The sequence below is a fragment of the Numida meleagris genome, chromosome 1 (assembly GCF_002078875.1).
Source record: "Numida meleagris isolate 19003 breed g44 Domestic line chromosome 1, NumMel1.0, whole genome shotgun sequence".
Classification (NCBI taxonomy): domain Eukaryota; kingdom Metazoa; phylum Chordata; class Aves; order Galliformes; family Numididae; genus Numida; species Numida meleagris.
In genome coordinates this window covers 98,832,962-98,851,116 of record NC_034409.1, presented here as the reverse complement: position 1 = coordinate 98,851,116, position 18,155 = coordinate 98,832,962, and the positions used below count along the sequence as shown (strand labels likewise).

Below are 18,155 nucleotides of genomic sequence, written 5' to 3'. Positions count from 1 at the left end.
AAACAGCATATTAGTGAATTGACAACATGGTTTAGAATACATTGGATCAAAATGAATTCAGAAGGATTTTGTCCTTTTACATCACTCATGAGGTAGCAACAAATAGGTTATGTTCACAAGACTTTATAATTCCAAGTTCATTTTCTAGTTTATTTATCGATAAAGCAACTTTCTTTCTGTATCTAATCTAAATCACCTCCGTATTTAATCTAAATTGCAGTGTAGCACAAAGCTCAGAAAAATAAATGTTAAGAGAAGCATTCCTGGAACAAAACCAGTTACAGAGATGAATCATTATACCAATAAACTACTCACATAACCTGATTCAAAACAGTAACATACTTCCACAAATTGCTTATCAAATGATGCATTTACACAAACTAATGTTAAACAAAAAAAGGGAAGCTACGAACTGTATGAAAAATTTTTAAGCTGTAAAATTACAAAAGATACTAGTAATCCAATTTCTAAAATATCTCTTATTATTATATTTATATATATTTAAATTATTGTGTTATATGTATCTGACAATAAAAAGAGAATGTTTTATGAACAAATTCTGCCACTCGTACCACCACTGCTTGCAGCCTCTTGTTCCATCAACAATCCTGGGCAGCCAGGATCTACCTCTGGTAGATTTTGGTTCTACTCACCACTAAAATGGAATTTAGATATTTAGATTTAAAAAGCACATTATAACTTCAACAAGACTGTGCTAAGTTTACTTCTATTAGGATAAAAGCTGCCCAAAATACTTTGTACTCTCCACTGCTTTCAAGGTATGGCAAAATCCTTTCAGATTACTATCAAAATATCTCTTACAGATTGGATACAGTTCCTTGAGGTATTTGTAGTTCAGTTGTTCACTACTTTATAAGTTTTCTTTGTTGCTATCTTCTCTAACCCACCAAAGCTACAGATGACTCAGATAATAGCATGTCACAATGTAGCCCAAAGGACAGGAATGTATACAACATATTTTTTTTCAGCCTACTGGAACTCTAGCACATTGTGAATTCAAAGAGTTTTTTCTTGCTTTCTATCCTATGCGATTTCAACCTCCTGTGAAGTAAATATGCTATTGGTAACTCCCTTTCTCCTACTCCGGGAATACAGGGGTCAGAATAATTGATCTCAACTTGAAAATTCAGCACTATATGCATAATTTCATTTGCCTGCTCTTCACCTCCAAAAATTTGGCACGTTACCTATATTGAAATAATTGAATTATTCTAGATTAAATTTACTGGAAGAAAAGTGCTTCCACTCCAAGTTTGGAATAGTTTTCTTACACCACTAAAGACATGGTTGACACTTGAATGAAACAAAACATCTTCAATTTTTCATTAAAGCATAGTGTAGAATGTTGCCCAAATATGGAATCAAGACCTCTGGTTAGATCATGTGGAAAATGAAGGTTTAGAATTTTGTTCTCTACTTTTGTTGCTCCAAAAGTAATGCCTTCTATTTCCAAGGAAATGACAGAAGATACAAAGAGCACAAGAACCCTATTTGAGAGAGCAAATTCTCAGCTACAGAGTACTATTTTTCAACACAGTCACCACCATTAGCTATGCATTTTCACCAGCGATGAACAAGAGCCTGCATGCTTTTGCGTGCTCATTGAAATCTGTACTAGCAGAGGTGATTCACTGTCACTGTTGCCACTGCTGAGACGCAACATCCACCACCTCACAGTACTCACATCAACTGTTAGGTCTCCAGAAACATTCAGAAAGTCTCAATGAATGTCTATGGGTGCAATTCAGTTCCTCAGTAGAGGAATTCAATTCCATACCTTTGCTTTATACACACTTCCATGTCAGATACCATTTTGTCTGATTGCCTCTGAATATAAGGAAAAAAATAATGAGCTTCGAAAAAACGCACTTTATGTGCATTTAAAAAACAAATGCTCTTTGAATAACATAACCATAGAAAAGTCAGGTCTCTCTAAGTCCTCATTTGCCTTTTATCCTTCTTTTATTACATAAACAGTTATTGTAGAATCAGCTTTTAATAAGTAATTATTTAGAATTTTTTTGTGCATAGGATTGTGTATGCAAGAAGTGTTGAAATATATTTGATGATAAATTAAACCATAGCTAATATTCTGTTATCTCAAAACTTAGAAGCATTAACTTCAGTCTCCACTGAAGCTATGGAAATGAATCTCCTGGAGCTTGGTCAACTTTGTTCAGTTCTTACAAGAATCACATACAGTACAAATCCCAGTTCTCTAATAGAACTGAAGGAAGAAAAGCTGCACAAGCAGAGAGACTGAGGAGTCTCGTCTGGTTAGCCTTACCCACTGATGTTCACCCATGCAGGCACTAAGATGATACTGAACAGAAACCTCAGCTGGATATAAGATAACTAAAGGATTTCAGGGCAAGAGTAAAGGGGTCCTTCTGGTCAAGATGAAAGGCTCAGGCAGGAGCAGACACATACAGCAGGCCAGTACATCCAGACAAGGCCACAAAGGAAGTTTACTGTCTCCCTCTAGTTTACTGTTGGTAAGGCCAAACCCGAGATTTGGTGTCCAAGGAACACTAAGAAACTGGAGATGATCTAGTAGATAGCAAACAAGAGCAGCCTAGAACACAAGAATGACAAGTAGATGTTGAGGCTTATTTAGTCTATTGAAGAGGCCAAGGAGAGACACATAGTCCCTTCAAAATAGAAACACAAACAGCAGTGTGAGACTCTTCTCAACGGTCAGAAGCTGCAGCTTAAGCATATTCAAACTGATTATTTGAAAAACTTAATCAATAGGAAAGTAACGAAGCATTAAGCAGGTTTCATCAAGACAAGAGGATGAGGAATCTTCCTCTCGGAGGAAGTTAGATAAAACCACACCTAACCTGATCCAAAATTGGCACTATTCCTGCTTCAGGCAACAGGCTGGACAAGATTCTACAAAACTAAGAGGAACAATACCTTGGTTCTTGGAGTCCAGTTTTCTCCTCTGCTATAAAACTATCCTGCACTTCTTAATGCAAAGATTTTAAAGTCCACTGATAGAAGAAATAGATGGTCACCTGCAACTGAAATGTTTTACAAGACAATGAAACAGCAGAATAAAACGGGCATTTGGATTGCTACCAGATATTCTCCCACTCATGCAAAAAGAAGATATCGTTCAAGATGGTTCCTAGCATATGACTTATGTTCTCAGTAATACCAGCATGAAGGTTCACTATCAAATATTTATGACTGTAATTGCTGCCGTTTTAATTGGAGAAATTACATAAAATTCACACACTGCTAAATATAATATCTGATGAAGTTAAATCTTTCTATGAATCAAATTTATTTTCTGTAGGTATTAATTTTAAAATTCTCCTGTAAAAAACATTTCTAGGACACTGATGTAGGAATGACAATATAAACACACAGAGACAACATAGTTAAGCACTTTAAGTAAGTAGTACTTTATTGAGTTAATATACTATACTCCATTACGCAGTAGAGCAGTAACTGTTAATCTTGTAGAAGAGTGATTAAGACCTTTATTAAAACAATTTACATAATTTCATTTATCCCACTTTTTTCTCATTTTGAACACCCATCAAGGCTAAAAGCAACGTTTACTGGGAGACAACCCAGAAAATAAAAGAGGTTCCTCTAAGGATAAAAGGGAATCCTATTGATTATGAGACTCTAAAGTTGTTAGACTTTACCTAAGCTTTTAAATGTCAGTAAGTATTCTGTGTTTTATATATCAAGGCTGGAATCAACTGTGGATTAAGGTGAAAAGCAAATAGACTAAAATGTGATCTCAAAAAGGTGTTTTATAATGATATTCACCACTGCAATAAAGCAACCTCAAGACTATCGTGAACGCGATTTCAATAATTCTTTTGCTTCTTGCATGCAAAGATAATTTTCATTCATAGATTTTCTTCCTTGTTTCCATCCTATGCCTTCATGCTACAGTTTCCAACTTGCCAGTAGAGAATGAAAAGAGTAGGGAGAAGAAAAGCGACAAAAAGCAATTTCATTTAACAACACCGTGAAATGTAACACATATAGGCTATGCTATCAGTTTGTTGCCAACTCTTGTGTGTGATAGAAGGAAAACAACATTCAAAGTTACTCTGCCATTTGATGACCTTGACAACGCTAAAGGAATATTCTGTCCTCCAATAACAGTTTTCCAGCTTATATTACAAAATGTAGATGAAGTTTGTATGCATAAATATTCCACAAATTTACTGTACCTTTTTGTAAGCAGACTGGCAATGTAAACTGGATGCAAATGAATACAATACTGTTTTGAAAGGCAAAATTTCCAGCTGCACCATGTGTCCCACTTATCAGCTATTCATATCCAATATTGCATTGCACAACACTTTTCTTAACAAGATTTACGCTTAGGAGCCAGATCAGCAAGACCTTTACATTGGATCAGCATGTTCGCTGCAAATCTACTTGAGAGTGTACCATCATAGAAAGCTTGAAAAGGTCTAAACATGGACTAGCCAAGACTTATCAGTAAAGCACGAAAAAAACAGAGGAACATCAGGTGAAAAATATTTGGAATAACTGATTCTCCATTGAACTCTTTATTAAATACATTTGCTATGTCCATCTTCCAATGAAAGTATACTGCATTTGTTTTTATAAATTTTCAAATCTGTTTCCTTTTTAAAACATTCAACATAAACCATGCTTCACAATGACCTTTGACTGTTTGACTAAATGAAACTGCAAGCACTTCAAACTATTGAAGTGTGGCCTCAGATATTGGCAATGGTTATGTCTTTGTGTTGCTTTTAGTTATAAACTCGTGATATGAAGTAAACTGTCTGGGTTTTCTTCACTTCTTATGACATTTTATTCACCTTTGAATGTGAAAAGCACATTTAATTCTCTTGAATAACAACCTGGAATACTTAAACATAGCTTTCCTTTTGCAGTTTTCACTTTGCAGTTTCCCTAATTTGTCCGTGCATTTTTCTATAAGACATTTATTTCTAATCCACCTTTCTATCCACATGAGACTTTTACACTCAAGATTAAGGTGTAGTGAGACAAAGAATTGTACGGAGATTGAACGAAAAACATGAATAACTTACATATATGCAGGCATAGACACAAACTAAGTTGGATAAAAGGTTCCTTTTTTAACACATTCATTTAAATATAATCTATATTGCTTGTAAATTGCATCTATTCTTTACTTTTTTCCAGTTATATGACACGTAGCAAATTGTATCAAGCTATCTTATCCCAAAATTCTCCATTTATTCAAATTAAGATCTTCCTATTCACGTCATTTGTAGTCTTATCCTGCCCCATTTTAGCTTATTAGTATACATATATATATAGATGTGCACTCCCAAATTCTGATAATTTTCAAAGCTCGTTTAAACAGAGAAAACTAAATTTCAAAAAAGATAAATATTTAGTTTCTTTTGAAAAGAAATTCTATGAGCTTAGGGCCAGCAATCGTATCACATTATCTGAAATACAAAATGATCCTGTAAGTTTTTTTACAGTATTATAAATTAGAGTTTACTGAGCATGGACAATTTCTTAAATTAAACCACTCAAGTCAATTTGATGGGCATTGTGACATTTTAAGATTCTCCATGTCATGTATAATTTGATGTGATGCAAGCTTGGTATAAAATGACAGCAAATTTTGGGATTTTGTTTTATCAACATCAAATCTTTTCATCCAACTTTTTACTAGTCTTAAACTTCTTGCTTGCAAGTCAGCTAAATGCAGAACCAGATTCTGAATTCACAAATCAGAAATGCTGTCTGTATGACTTGTGGCATCATTTAAAATGAACAAAAATCCCTGAAAATTCAGGTACTTCTCTGTTTCTGGAGTATATACACAATATTCCACAAATGCAGAAACACTCCTCAGAAATAGCAAGAACTGAATATAATGACAATTCATGTCATAGGAAGCCAAATCTGATAGCTATGCAGAAGAATTCAGTGTCTCAAATACTTTCTAAAAACACATTTTCCCACTGGAACAGGCTAATGAACATATTTTTCCTTCCGCTTTAGCAGCTTGCAATGGATGTTACTGTCTTGAAGATTCTAATGCATTAAAATAATTTTGAATGCTGACTCACCCTACCAAAATATTTCCAATTTGTTTGATCTACAAATTATACTGACATATTTTACTTAATCATTAAATGCATTATTAAAATTATTAATTTATATGGGCTTCATATTTCTCAAGAGACCATTTGAAATTCTTCCAAGTTTAAAGGTGAAGCATTGTTATGCTGTCAGTAAGTTTTCCAATAATCAACTGGGTGCTTTCATGCTTCACTATAAAAGATGCAGGTAGTACAAAACCTATAGTCTAAGATGTAGTATATGAGAATGATAATTAACCTATATATTAAATTTCCTCTCTAAGGACAATAACAAGATACTGTAATTCTTACATTTTAACATCTTAAATTTCCTTTTGTATTTGTGTTTCTGAAATCTCAGCAGAAAATCATACACTGTAATCTTTCCATGTCTTCTGAAGGAACGTCTGTTTGATGACTACCAAAAAGTCATGCTTAAAGACTGAAAACAAATTTCTTTAGTTTTACCCAAAAACCTAAACTGCACACACACACAAACACACACAAATCACATTTTCATTGGTCATATGCTTGGAAATAAATAACATAACTATAAAAAGTAACAGAGAAAACAGTATTACCCTATTCTAAATGTTCTGAATGTTTTCTGATGATAAGGATTGAAGTAAGATTTACCGACATGCATACTTTCTTACCGTTACAGCAAACTGAAAAATAAAACACTAGATTCGGAATTGCCATCCCCTGCCCCGGGGCTTTCCCACCTGCCCAGGCCTACGGCCCCAGTCAGTCTGGGGAACCCCAGCCCCAGCACAGCTGCAGCAGGGCCAGGATCCAGCTCCTCACAGCCCCGCCCTGCCTGGCCATGCCTCTTCCCAGCCTGGGCTACCTGTGGGCCCATGTCCCAGCCTGGCCTCAGCTGAACCCTGGCCCCAGGGAGGTGCCCAGTTCAAGAGGTGCCTCCAGCTGCACTGCTGCAGGCCCTCCCAGGCCCCGCAGAGCACTGGACAACGGGGAGCCCCACTATTTCCTGTGGCCATAAGGTTGAAGCTCACTTGTAACAAAACAGTTTTCACATTGAACAGAGCATTCAGCAAGTGTGGAAAAATCTGGTTACCACTTGCTCAGTGATCTCCTGGTGAACTATGCAAGTGCTGATTATGCCTTTTAAATCCTTAAATAGCCTGAGGTTGGTGTATCAGAATGATTGCTTCACTTTCTGTGCTCGCATTCAATAGCTGTAATCAGCACAGCCTTTCAAGTGAAATCTTCATTATAAAAGACAAAGAAGAGGGAATAGGGAAGCAGATACAGCTCCTGGACCCTGGAATTCTCTCCTTAATTTGATCTGAAAATATCTCAAACTAGTAGAGTTTGAAAAAAAAAAAATAGTTGTCTTCTGAGGGAGTCTTTGAAGAAACAGGCAGCATGAATCCCAGATGAAGAGAACTGCAAGCTGTTTGAACAGATTGGCACAGAACTCATTTTGTATTACATGATTTTCCTGATTGAACTCATAAGAATGCCTAACAACTTTGGTTAGTATTTTTCATATAATTAAAAACAGTTATAATCCTACTTCTAGGAGGCTTTATACATGGCTTTTAGGTAATATTCGTGAGAAAATTAATGACCTGATAGCGTTAGTAGCAATTCCTTTCAACAACTTTTTAAAACACCTACGAATCAATTGGTAACAGTTTATTTAAAAACTAATTTCTGCAACTACACTGTCAAGATAGATGTTTGATTTAAAATACATCCATAATTCATTTTATCAGTTTATGGCTGTTCTTTCTGGTTGTACAAACACAACTACACCACTGCTTCTGGTCACAGTACAGGGAGACCAGAAGACCCAGTTTAGTCTTGACAGTCTCCATATTAAAAGAGTAACAGTCTTTTGGGCACTACTTTCTAAAGCACGTAGGATCTTCTGCCTCTCCCTGTTAAAAGACAGCCTTGGAATTCACCCATTGACTACACTGTGGCAAGAAGGGACTGTAGTGCTGTTTTATCACTCATGATTTAAATCAGTCTGAGAAAAAGAATTCCTGTAAAATTGCAGCACGGTTTATCATTGGCTGCTGGGAAAAAGTCATGACTCATGCATTACATTTGCATCATGACTTGAGTTGTGAGAGCAGTTAACTGTCCCTGCGTAAAAGCATTTATATCTGAATCTTAACTATAAATCTCTTCCAAAAATTTGAACAGAAGAAAACAGTGATTTTGTTTCCATTATAGAATGTTGACCAAGTATGGAAATTAGGATGACCCAACTACAAATCATAATAGGGAATACTGACTGTATGTAGTTTAAACATCCTTCTCCCTCAAGCCTCACTTAGCCACATACTAAGGTACAGTAGGAACGTGGTTCTTACCTACTTAAGTGCAGTAAGAAACTGTCTCCAAAGCATGTAATATTCTTACCAATCAAAAGACTTAGAAGTATTTTTAATGTTTTAAGAAAGTGTAAGAAAAATTACAAGTCTTCACTCTAATAAATCCTTAATTAAAAATTCTTTCATGAACTGAAAATATGAATTTAGAAGAGGATATCTCAGTGTTTACTACTAGGACAATGTAAATAGGCTAAAAAAATGAAGCAAGGTTTAAGCAGATGTTTTAGAAAACTTCCTGAAATTCTCAATGCTCAGGAAACAGAAAGGTTGAATTTTTCAGAATGGCTCCAGTTACAGTTAACAGTATTCTCATAAAAAAGATTCTAATACTGTTTTTTGACATCTCCATCTTGGAAGAATTTTTTCTCCTTTGGGGGGCTCAGTCTTTCTTTTGGCAACATATCTTGTTTTTCTTCCGTGGTCATATAGCAGATTAGAAACAGATCCATTTTTTAACTCATTAAATATCTTCAAGAACTTATGGTAAATGCTTTTTTGATCCCTTTTGATTTCTTCGTACTACTCTGTACACTACTCTGTAATGCAGAATCAACAGTATTTAGAAAAAAAGATGTCTCCTGCTTAGCCAATGTTTGAAATTCTGAAGTAGCTTTTGACCTCTGAAGTGGTTCAGAAATAAATTCAGAGAAATATAGACAATACAGTCTCAATCTTTCTGTGAAGAAGAATACAAATAGAGATTTCTCAAAACAGGTTATATTAATTATGGATCTATGGTGAATTTTTAACATTGTCCACCATCCTCCCAGTAAAGTTTACATTCTCAATACCTATTCCTGTTACCCAATGTAACTATTTGCAGACCGAGATGATTCTTCAGGCCACTTCTATAATTACTAGTTTTTTGCCGTTATTTAAAGGAGTCTCTAATCACACAAAAACTTTCAGTGTTAGTTATAAGACAATGGAATTAAAAGGAAAGCACATACTTGAAATAAGTTAAAAACCCTGAAAACTTGCTTGTCAGGAAAGCAAAAAAATGGATGTACGATGAATGGCACCAAAGGAAGACAATGGAGAAAATAACACAGTCTTTTTCTCAATTAAGCTGTCTTCAATTGTAGTGGGAATGGCTGCAGAGATTGTAAAAATCCACAATCTACTTCACATTAGTACTGTGTTCATAATTACTGACGTTATTTGTATCTGTCACACTATTTTCCATTTGTAAAATAAGTTCCAGTACAATGCAATCAGACACCGTACTAAAGTAATTCCAAGCAGATCAACTTATGTGATACAGCGAACTCTAAAATAAGCTGTAGGCAACATCTCAGAAACATGTAACACTGATAGAATATTTTAAAAAGCTATGAACTTTCGAAGAAACCAGCACCAGGCGACTCTGGGAACAACACAAGTTTGTCAAATTATACATCTTTTCTACATAATCAATCTTTTCACAGATCTCACATTAACAGTAATAATAGGAGAGAATGAGGACTAAGGTCAATACACTGTTGTACAAAGTTAACACTGAAGACTTTTTGTCATTCTGATTTTGCATTTAAATTAAGCACTCTAGCATTGGCTAGTCTTCATTTCAGAACATTGCAGCCTACTACACAGACAGGTCACTACAAGTTTTAGTGTGTGGTACACTGTAGTTGCCATCAGATAAATTTATTGTCAATTCATCAAAGAAAACAGTTAAGAGAAAAAGTCTCAAATACGGTTTGAAATACAATCTTAAAAGAGGCACAGTAACATTAATGTGTATACTTTGCCATTAAGCACACTGTCCTCCTTTTGGTCTTCCAGTACTGAAAAAATGAACATTATAATGAGCTAAATCGAATGCTGCCATTATTTACAGTATTACCTTTATACTCTTAGTAACCAAATACAGTTAAGAAAAAATAAAAAGTCATGATGCTTTGAATATATGTTAATTACAGGTATCTTTCTTTGAAACAATTCTGTTTTTTTGATTGGATCATACTCTGCTTAGTGCAGAGATTTCATGTGGGGCTGATGTGATGTGATGACAAATTAGATCATTTGCTACGTTTATTGTCCCCTCAGTGTGCTGATAGCTCCAAAACTATTCACCTCCTGCTGTATAAATCAGAAGACTCTTGGGGCTGCTTTGACTTGCACTATCTGTTAAAAATCCCGAAGTGTAAATTATGGATGGAAGGCATTTCTGATCTGTTAAGATCTTGTTAATGTTACTCTGTCAAAATACACTGCCTCTGCATGTACTTAAAGAACTCTTATGTATGCTTATACTGTTTTCTGCATTTAGAGAAGTGCAAAGAAGGCACAGACCCAGCAGTGAACTGGACCAATTTTTCGCATTCCCACCAGTATAACAGTCAATAAATGTAATATCTAGCAAATGCATTTATGCATCATTATTGAACAATACTTTATAGATATGCTTTTGAAACAGATATAATGAATACTGACAGGCATGTACAAAGGTTACTAAGTAGCTCAATGTCAGTAATTAAAACAAAATAAAATAGGATAAAACATCACATAATAGCTTAACATTTTAATTTGTATATGTAATATGCATTCTCAAATCAAATCCTCTTTGAAATTTACAGCTTCACAAATATTCTTTGCCTTTACTTGAAAAGACAGTGAAAAAATGGGAAATAATTGTAAATTTGTTCATCTAACTTACGTAAAAATAAAAATTGATAATCGATCAGAGCAAGATTTCTAATTGGCGCAAAAAGGCCTGACTACCCCATATTAAGTGGAGATACAGCTAAGACTAATGGAGAAACAGAGAATCAATCAACACATGCTTGAACTCTTTTAACTTGATATTCTTTCAGTTAAAATACTGCCATTTATTTTTCGTAAACTTACTTTGAACTCCATGGGAGCGAACTATCTTCCAGGTTTCTGAGGCTACCTCTTTTACATCTACTTGGTAGTGATGAATGGGCACACCTCCATGCGAATCTGGCTTAATGAATGAAACCTTGGCAGTGGTTTGTGACAACTCCAAAACTCGTACTCCATAAGGATTTGATGGCACATCTGGAAAAATACAAACATCAATTTAATAATCAGCAGCAACTAGACAGACCTAAACTAACAGTTGCTAATTTACCCCAAGAAGTCTGCTTAGCATCTTGAAGGGAGAAAAAAATGTACTGAATGTGATGAAATGATGTTCACTTTAGGTAAACAATTTAAGATTTTTAAAACAAAGCTGTAAGAAAGACACATTTATTTTCTTGTATGGTAAGGTTATGCAAAAGTATTTTCCATTTTTGTGTGCCTTTTATAATATAATCTTTTTAATAGTTAACTTTGTCATAGGCAAATGAGAATGTTGATTGATTAGTTTATTTGATAAATGATTATGTGAAGGAGAATAACAAACAAAATTTAACAACTGGGACAATAACAGCTAAACAGATCGTTCAGAGTCTGAATTTTTCTAAATGAGATTCTGACAAGAAACTGAAGAAATCATTTGGCCATTTTTTTGAAACTGAAGTACAGCTGAAAACATCAGTTTTTCTTCTTCTTGAATTTGATAGACTGGATTCCAAGCTACTAGCAAGAAATATTAGAGGAAGGTTTCTCTTTTCAGTTTAAGAAACAATTTTCATAATAGCTTGGAGGATACACATTTTCTCAGAAGTCAAAAGAAAGTGCATAGCTTTTAAAATAGAAAAGAACTAGAAAAATAAAGTAGTAGTTTGTAGCGTTGAAACACTAGATATGAAATAAAGGTGAAAAATCAACCCTACAGTCAGTATATCATCAGAAATGTAAACATTATTTTACTCCTACAATGTATGCCCAAACTACTACACAGAAGACAAAAGACTAACTTTTTAAATTGTTCTAGGTTTTAATTACAATTACAAAAAAAAAAGTATTGAAAATGCTAGGATGAATTTTAGTTTTATAGACAGAGGATCAAGGATTTTAAACACTTGAATATTCCCTTCTCATACATTTCACAATTACTTGCATATCTAATTACAGATGTGACATGTTTTCTTTCTCCCTGGTATGGAAGATATGTTTCTAAAGACAAGCAAGAGCTTGAGCCAAAGTTGATCATTAGGTCACTGAGTATTCAACCATTCACATAAAATTCAGCCTTTATTCAAGGGCTGTCAGGCAGTTGGGAATAAAAAGAATCAATGTGATGTTCAGCCAGTACTCGTAGCTAAATGAAAATGAGCCAAAAATTGTTATAAAATACTTAAGAACGGGCCTTAGAACACATTCATCCATGAACTCTCATGAAAAGGACACCTGGCAAATACACTCTATAGGGGTGGATTTATCAAACATTTTAACAGTCAGGTACCTATATTTTCCCAGAAAAATTCTGTAACACTTAGAGAGTTGAGTGTCTGAATCATACCTCTATGAATTCCTACAATTAATATTTTTGAAAATAGGTCTCCTGAAACTTCCATTGCTTGGTGCTTGTTGGGTTAAAAACAGCATAGTTTTATTTACATGGACACAACTAAATAGCTCCATGAAATTTAAGATTTGGACAGAATACAAATTTCATCTTGAGGGATTCAAACCCCCAAATACTTCCACATTCCAGGAAATTTTTCTATCACCAGGATACAGGATGTTGCAGGAAAAGTTCACCCTTCCTATGGAAGCTGTATTATTGTGCATAAAGGATTCAAGATTCATAGTCAGACAGCATGGGAGAATGTAGCACAGTGTTCTGTGCATCCAGGAGATGTTCTGGGTTTTAAATCTTTTTCTAAAGGGGTGCTTTGCTTAGGTAATCAAGACATCCACAATTTAAACTAAAATTGATCAAGAGGTCATTTGTTTTTTAAGACAAGGAAAGAATGTTCAAAAAACCACGTTATTTTTTTTTCTGTGGTCACACAGAAGAACTAGCTATACGGGTTGCTTGCTAAGTAAGCACTGACCCCAGATTCAAAGGATAAGGATTAATACTAGATTGTGACTCCTCCAGATTCTACTACAGCTGAGAACACTAAATTTTATTCCTGCTAGCATTAGTAACTTAAGAATCATCCTGTGGAGAGACTCCTTCTCTTGTCCTGTTCTGAGAGAAGCGGCAAAAACCCAGCATTAATATGCGAGTAAAGCAGTCCAGGATAGCAAAATGAAGCAACACAGTACTGTATGAGAGATATAGATATCAACCATGTGGGAAGACGAATATGGCTCTCCAGTAAAGAAGATGAATGGCCTCAGCATTTAATTATGAGCTAGACACTGCTATGGATACCCACGCTGTTATGAATAGATCCTAACATTTTTTATTTCCTTTTCTGTTGTTAAAAGAATTCAAAATAGAAACAAATTATTTTTTATAAGGTTGAGAGAATATTTAATTTCACCGAGATTAGTTTCATGTTAGTTTTTGTATGCTCTTTTTATGAGTCAATTCACTGTTATTTCAGTTTGCATCAAAACAATTTTTTGGTCAATGGTGTGAATCAAATATACTTTATTTATATATCCACTCTGCTTGAATTTCAACATGTTAAGGAAATCTCTTTTCCCTGTGTTTATGTCAGTACATGATTAAATATCCAAAATACGGCACTGGGAAGCAGACATCCTTAAAGAATGATTTATGTTCTCCACTACAGATGCAAGTATTATTTATGCTATATGAAGATATGGTTCCATTTAGAAATAAGCAATAAATGAAGCTCCAGTGAAAATCTAGTAAAATATGTGGCATAATTAACATAATGCAATATGTTTAAAACTCATTGTGAAATGCATCCACAATACTATTTCACATATGCATTCCATAATCCAAGCTACCCACATATATGTATGTAACTTCATGTGATTTTCAGAGTTGAACTATATCAGCATCTTATTTTAAGAAAAGGATCACTAGAAGAAAACAGAAAAGGAGACGCATTCCTAACCAAAATAACAAACAAGTAATAGCAGCTCCACTGGGGAAAATGAAATACCTACTGTCTCTTTCAGACTATGTACAATTGCTTTTTCCCAAAGAAGATCGTTAGCAGCATGATGAACTGAATCCAATTTGGTAGTTCTATATTGAGCATGAATTTGATCATGCAAAATAAGCAGCCCTCTGGTCCTGATCTACACTTCAGCATTTGAGCTGTATGTCCCATCAGTTGAAATTATTTGGAGCACTGCCATGATACTGTTTTACAATTGTAGGGCTCTGTCTCAATGATTAGCACAAGTAAAGAATAATCTGCAAGGCTGTATATGCTGTTGTCTGTTAGCTTTAAGTGTAAAGTTGTATTTAATACATTTTGTACTCAGTGCATAAAGCAGGCTAGCACAAATGAACTGTGTGATGCATTGGCCTAAACTAAGTAGAATTAGTTTAGTTCCAGGGATAGTATTGCAGATGATTAAAAAAAAATACACATGCAATTATAAGTATGTATTTATCTGCACAGAAATGGAAATTATGGTTTATCCAAAACAATTAATAAATGAGCAATGCTTATCATTGGAGATTTTTTTTTCAAGCTATTTCTTTGATAGTTCTACAAAAGAAAATAATTTTCCATCTGAGAATTTAGCAGTAAAAATGGAGGAAAGAAGTGATGGTGTGGGAGTAGGTTGTGGAAGTAGGTTGTGAGGTCAGAGAATTATCTTCCAGTTAGCTCTTGTCTCCTCATCTCCTGTCAACATGTTCCTACTACAGTTCTGCAGCTTACAGTTCTGTAACTCAGAGAAAGTAATTATGTCTAAATGCTGAATGTAAATAGTATCAGGACCACAGCAGGGAAAGAGATGGGGAGTATTGCCTTGATGCCTTTCAGTGGTGACAGCTACAACAGATTCTCTTAATCAAATCACTGAGGGTTCCTGAAAAATAAGGAATGGATTAGGAAACTGGACCATAGCTAGTAAATAAATACATAAACAGTGAATAAAAAAAAGTACATGCACACAAAGCAAAAAAAAAAAAGCACCCACCAACTGGCATATTAACAGTTTCACTCACGTTTATTGAAAATATTACGGTGCTTTTTCTAGTAGAAACACCTTAGTTGATGCTACTACAGAAGACATGCTTGGCAAGTTTTAGGATAGAGATCTGCATTTGAGCTCAGTCTATATTTTATGAAAATAGACGGGCTTTAGGCAGCAGCAAGGTACAATTTATACCAAAAAAAAAAAAAAAAAAAGCAACCCAGATTCCCTAAAAAATGTCAGTAAGATCAAAAAGCACTGTTTTGGCACAGAACATCTTTTTTTGCTATGTTATTTTCCAGGGAAAATACAGTTCTACTTCTTTGATTTTATTTTGCCTGCAAGAAAACAGGAATGTATGAAGAAACAAGGAGCAACATCCATTAACCAGACCCGCAGTGCCAGCATCAAAAATCCAGAAAACTGAGCTGTTAAATTTGATGCTGTAGTTGTTTTTGTGACTTATGGGTCAACCTTATCATATCTTGAACAGAAACTGATTCCAAAAAAAACAAGTTAACCAGCTTCTGTGAAGTTCATTTATTGTCTTTCCCATGCATTTGAAATAACAATACTGAGATTATGACAGAAATGAAATAAGCTATACTGTTATACCATCTCCCTAAACAGTGATAATTCACATTAACTATGACTAAACTGTATCTGGGTAAATCTAGTAATATCTGTGCTCACCTCAGGCTTTGAAAGCCATTGGGACAATCTGTCAAGCTCACCTGGCTTGTCATAGACTAAGCCTGTCATGGAGAAAAAATAGAGTATAAGTAGACTTCTAAAATAAAAGTTGTGGATTTAATGTGAGGTAATTCATTTGCAGTTGCAAGAAATGGAAAAGACCATGATTCTTTCTGTATTTTATATGTTACTAACACAGAGATTTACTGCTTAAGTGATAAAAAAAGAATAGGTCCCACTTTTGGAGTTGATCACCATCACTCGGGTGCTGAGCACACCTAAATAGGTCTTCAATAAGCACTGAAGATTCTCAGCATTTTGCAAGTAATGGTCAGAACCTTTCAGTGTGAAACCTTGAATATGTTACAGTTCAATTGTTGTGAAAGATTTAAATCACAATATCTGAAGTTCTGGATAATTTAGAAGCTTTGTATAATTAGAGTGAACAAGTATAGCTCTTCTGTCATACAAAATGGCATAGTGGCAAGTGTAAACGGTGAAAGAAATATTCTTCTGTCAATAATAAGCCTAATTTCTTAAGGAGAGGAAAAGAAATAAAGATAATAGCATTGTGACATATGATCGCTTTTTAGCTAGCAGCAAATTAAAAAAAAAAAAAAGCAGTTTCAATCTGCTGAAAACCAACCAAAGCAGAAAAATTGAACAAAACATGAAGCAGCAAGTCATTCCTGCAGAATTTTAAGAGAAAACAATTCTGCAAAATGATCATTATTTGTAAAATTTACTCTAGCAGGATACTTTGCTTAACACTATTTCCCAGATGGAAATAGTATTTAATTCCCTGACAGATCTATTATAAAAGTACATTACATCTTAGCATTAGTACTTACAATCAAAGCCAAAGGAAATGCAGGCTGCATTTAAATGCATGAAAATTTTTATAGGCTTTTTAATATGTGAAATATTAGTGATTAGGACTTCCTAATTTACTGAAGTAAAACAACAGAGGTAGGAAAAGAAGGAAGAAAGTTGAACTCAACATTTTATTCGTGTAGTTATTATGATGGTTTTACCCTCTGCCTTCCTGGCTATTTTGTATTTCTGTTGATGTTAGATTAAATGAAGAACTTACAACAGTTAACTACGTTCATTATTTGCTGTCTTTTTTTTTTCCCCAAAAAAGTGTATTTAGGAACAAATAGTAACAATGTCAATCTTTCAGGACTGTGAATGTTATGCATTACACTACTTTAAGTAGTACCTAGCATCTGGTGTCCTGACACCCTCAAACCTCATATAAATATTACACTAAAATGATATATTAAGGGTATATGTTCACAATAATTACTACAAAATATGAGTTTTTTCTATTTTCTATTTCATTTTATATTATAGAATGTCTATATATAGCTAATGCTTAACACAATCACTTCCCATAGTTCTTTGTTCGTTTCACTAAATATATACTAATTTACCTCTATTTGTTTATAACTTCAATAAATAATTTTATGAAGTACTGATAAATCTTCTGTAGAAGTGACTGAAAAATGTTAAACAAATTGTTGTAGAAATAGAGAATAAGTAAGCTGTTTGAAAACTAGAATTGGAGTTATTTGCTCTCATTTGCATTTCCAGGGGCTCTCCTGTGAGACTTAGCTGAAATAAAATGCATAATCAAAATATCATGCTATTTTTCAATTAATAATGAGAACTGTTTTGTATTAAGATCAATTATTTATAAAAGCAGGCAATAAATATATAGCTAAAATAATCATCATTTAGTATCACTGAGTTTTGATGGGTTATCTTTTTGCAAATCTAGGAATCATTTAGTACTTATCAAATATCTACTGAGATGCTATCATATGTATACACATCTTCATGAAAAAAACAGTGCATAGCAGTAACAGAATCTGACTGCCTCAGTTCCCATTGGCACAATTGTTTCATTTTATCCTCTTTTGTCCCTAAGAGGTAAGACACCTGAGGAAATTTTCCTTCCATTTCCTAACGTCTTTGTTCATGGCTTTAAGAAACACTTCTAGTGGAACACTTCCTGTTTTTGAGAAGAATTGAGAAACTATTC

At 34.3% G+C, this 18,155-nt stretch overlaps 1 protein-coding gene across 2 annotated transcripts in view; it reads right to left on the bottom strand.

Annotated features, from left to right (window-relative positions):
- The window catches only part of NCAM2 (neural cell adhesion molecule 2), a 264,222-nt gene that overhangs the window by 54,114 nt on the left and 191,953 nt on the right, over nucleotides 1–18,155 (bottom strand). For both annotated transcript variants that reach the window (XM_021403529.1, XM_021403523.1), the window contains exon 12: nucleotides 11,330–11,503. In XM_021403529.1, coding sequence (XP_021259204.1) covers nucleotides 11,330–11,503 — 174 coding nt within the window. The remainder of the gene's footprint in view (nucleotides 1–11,329; nucleotides 11,504–18,155) is intronic.